The sequence below is a fragment of the Cannabis sativa genome, chromosome 3, assembly GCF_029168945.1.
Source record: "Cannabis sativa cultivar Pink pepper isolate KNU-18-1 chromosome 3, ASM2916894v1, whole genome shotgun sequence".
NCBI lineage: Eukaryota > Viridiplantae > Streptophyta > Magnoliopsida > Rosales > Cannabaceae > Cannabis > Cannabis sativa.
The window spans coordinates 32,610,624-32,613,945 of NC_083603.1; the positions used below are offsets into that span (position 1 = coordinate 32,610,624).

The 3,322-nt window shown below is 31.5% G+C and overlaps 1 protein-coding gene across 1 annotated transcript; it reads left to right on the forward strand.

The window, feature by feature from the left end:
- The first annotated feature begins 633 nt into the window (after nt 1-633).
- On the forward strand, nt 634-2,858 carry LOC115708989 (uncharacterized). Its single transcript, XM_030637008.2, has 4 exons — nt 634-1,629; nt 1,743-1,863; nt 1,950-2,308; nt 2,413-2,858. Exons 1-4 carry the CDS (start codon nt 1,598-1,600, stop codon nt 2,645-2,647), a joined length of 747 nt encoding a protein of 248 aa, XP_030492868.1. The 5' UTR covers nt 634-1,597; the 3' UTR covers nt 2,648-2,858.
- Nucleotides 2,859-3,322: the final 464 nt, after the last annotated feature.

The following is a 3,322-nucleotide window of genomic DNA, read 5'->3' on the forward strand; positions in this document are numbered from 1 at the left end:
CTTTTGCAACTCAGATCAATAAAACTCAAGGGGAGTAGGCTATTACCGACATCCGGGGTCGAACCTCTTTACATTCTGGTGTCTTTTATTTACATTTATTGCGAATTTCGGTGTTATTAACTGCATTTATTATTGTGGTTTTGATTTAAATCTCATTTATTACGACTCTGTGTCGGTTGGTTAAAAATTCAGTCAACACATACTACATTAAAAATATGTTCATATAAAAATATTTAAGTGAAACTCAACTTTTACTTATTATTTTTTTTTTTGCTAAATACTTTTTTTTTTTAATTTTTTTTCAACGGATGGAATAATCTGAGCCCATATGATGTAAAAGTGAGAGATTTTTCTAATTAGATAGAAAATTAAGTATAAAAACTTAATTTTTTTTTTTAATTTTACCTATTTATGAGTAATACCCAATAAAAGTGCATCCATATATATACTATATAAGTGTAAGAAACTAAAAAAGATATAATATTTATATGGCAAATATCCTTTTAATAAAAAAAAAACTTTGGAAGTATCCACTTTACTTTTTTTTTTTTTTTCACATGCTAACTTTCCAACAATCCTTTTCTCACAAATAGTGAGGCAAAGACAATAGAATCCGAAATACTTCTAATAAGTAAATGAGAAGAGGTCTTACCCATTAAACAAATCAGGTACATCACGTTGCCATTTTTATTTTTATCTTCATTTCTTATTATTACGGTATTGTACTTATTCAAAATTTGAAATGTGTACACATAAATACACAAATGCATGTGTTGTCTATCTGCCCACCACTCTGATCTTTACTAATAATAAATGCTTCTTCTGCATCTATTTGAATTTTGAATTACGTCTGATCTGATCAAATCGTTGGTCCTTCTTCTTCACGGTTAACTCAGTTTTCACTGCTCACTCTAAACTTAATTTTATCTTGCTTATGAAACATTCTTACTGCTTACTCTAAACTTAGCTAGTTTATGAAACATTCTTAATGTCTAATAAATCAATAATATTATTTATATATAAATACTAATATGAATGATTCATATAGAATCATAGATTGATACTTCCTACTTAAGAGTCCTCTCCACTCCTCCATATCGAAAGCTTTGAGTGTTGCGGTATATCTGAGCCATGGAGTACTTTAAAGTGAAACTTTGTGAAAAGTGGTTTTAATACAAATTATATAGTAAAATATTATTTTACATATATAAATAAAAAAAAAAACGGGGGGTAAAATTGAAAACTAAAATATTGGGTTGATTAGAAAGGGTCACATTTACCAACAACAACATACTTAATTATTTCTGAGTGTTTTCTGGCCTGTGGAAACAAGGGATTTTTATAAACTTTCATCTGATGAGTGAGTAATGAGTGAGTCTCTCATGGAGTCTTGGTTTTCTAAACAAATATTTAAGTGTGGGCATCTATGTTTTTCCACCAGAGATTCTTTCTTTCTCTGACCAAAACAAAAACATTTCACATTCTTCTTTGAGTACTTTGATTCTTTTTTTTTTTTTTTTCTTATTTTAAAATTCATAGTTCTGATCTGAAACATTGTGAGTAGTAGTAGCATTACTGAGAATTTTGAAGCAAAAAGATGGAAACTAGTGAAGATGACAGAAAATGCAGGTGGGTTTCTCTCTCTCTCTCTCTCTCTCTCTCTCTCTCTCTCTCTCTCTCTCTCTCTCTCTCTCTCTCTGTATATTATATATATTGAAAATGTAATATGGGATTTGCATCAGTGACAAGAAAATGGAAGGAGATGATGGTTGGAGAATTGTAGAGGGCTTAAGAGGAAGGCTTCTTGCAGAGAGACAGGCTTCAAGGATTGCTAAAGAGGAATCAGAAAGCATGGAGACTAAGGTTAATTTAATTTTGTCATAATAATAAAATTATCTCAACTTACCCTTTGTTCAAAATTTTGATTCATTTTTTATTTTTACATACAGCTAATAGAGCTAGAGAAACTGTTAAAAGAAGAGATAAATCTGAGGAACAAAGCTGAAAAGAAGCTTAAGAGGATAAAGAAAAAGCTTCAAAGTTTCAACATTTGTTCATCCAAATCAGTGGAATCATCAGAACAATCATGTTGTTCAGAGAAGAGTGAAGTTTCTTGTAGATCATTATTCACTGTCACATCTAGTAGTACTTCTTCAGGCCCCATTGACTCAGAAGAGAATGAGTCAAATTTTCATGTTACCTCACGAAAATCAACGAAAAATCATGAAAGTCCTAATACTGAGAACCCAATTGATCAAGGTACTGCCAGCTTTGAAGATTTCTATGATAACCCAAGTAATAAATCAAGGTATGTCTCTCTCTTTTATTTGATTTCCTACTTGTGGTCTATGGCCTATACAATCTGCATACTGATTAAAAGAACCATTTGGCATTTGGTATTTCCCTATTCAGCTCTGCAGACTTTCGATGTTCAGTGGAAGAGAATGAGATTGATCACGAGGATTATGTAGATGACTCTTTTGCACTTGTGCCAATTAATTACTGTGTAGCTGAAGCCCCTAAAAGGATTGAGCTAAACCCAGTTCATGAAAATGTATCAGAAGCTCTTGACTCACTTAAGTATATCAGAGAAAAAATTCAAAGCTCAATGGAAATAAGATGTATGGTTAGAGTTGGCCCTACTTAAAACTCAGCTCTGATGAAAGTAAACATATATCTATATCTATATGCATATATGTTTATCTCCTTATTAGATGACATTATAAAGTAAAATCACATTTTGTTAGGAATAACTTATCTTTCTTTTCTGATATGCAAATAATTTGAGATGAAAAAGCAGAATATATGGATGCAACTATGTGTGTGGATGTAATAAAATCACTTTTTGACTGTGTTCAGTTCACATCACTTCACAGAGAGCATGTGAAGTGGGGTTTTCTTTACTTTTATTTATTTTATTTAAAACCCTCTTTTGGTTTGATCCAAAATGTTTATGCCCATTTGTTTGTTTTCCTAATTGAAATTTTTAAGAGTTTGGTTTGATTTGGGGGTCACTTGGTTCTTGTGACTTGCATATATGCATGGTGATTTGACTTGTCCACTTAGGCTTGGCTTGACTTGGCTCTGTTTTTAGCTCAAAAATTTTGATGAAGATTCACAATTATAATTGGAACAATTGATTAATAAAAATGTTCTCCAAAGGTGAAACATGCTTTAATTGCAGTAGTGGTGTATTTGTTAATGGATACTGCCAAAGAAACAAACACTGGTATAAAGCCTTAGACAAATTCCCGTAGCCTGGCTTATCAGTCTTCTAAATTCTTGGATTTACATGCACCCCATCACATGTCCATCTACACAT

Excerpts from the sequence above, each read along its gene's own strand:
- LOC115708989 (XM_030637008.2), top strand. The coding sequence starts at position 1,598 with ATGGAAACTAGTGAAGATGACAGAAAATGCAG. Across the intron at positions 1,864-1,949 it reads CAGAAAGCATGGAGACTAAG|CTAATAGAGCTAGAGAAACT; the intron begins GTTAATTTAATT and ends TTTTACATACAG. Across the intron at positions 2,309-2,412 it reads AACCCAAGTAATAAATCAAG|CTCTGCAGACTTTCGATGTT; the intron begins GTATGTCTCTCT and ends TTCCCTATTCAG.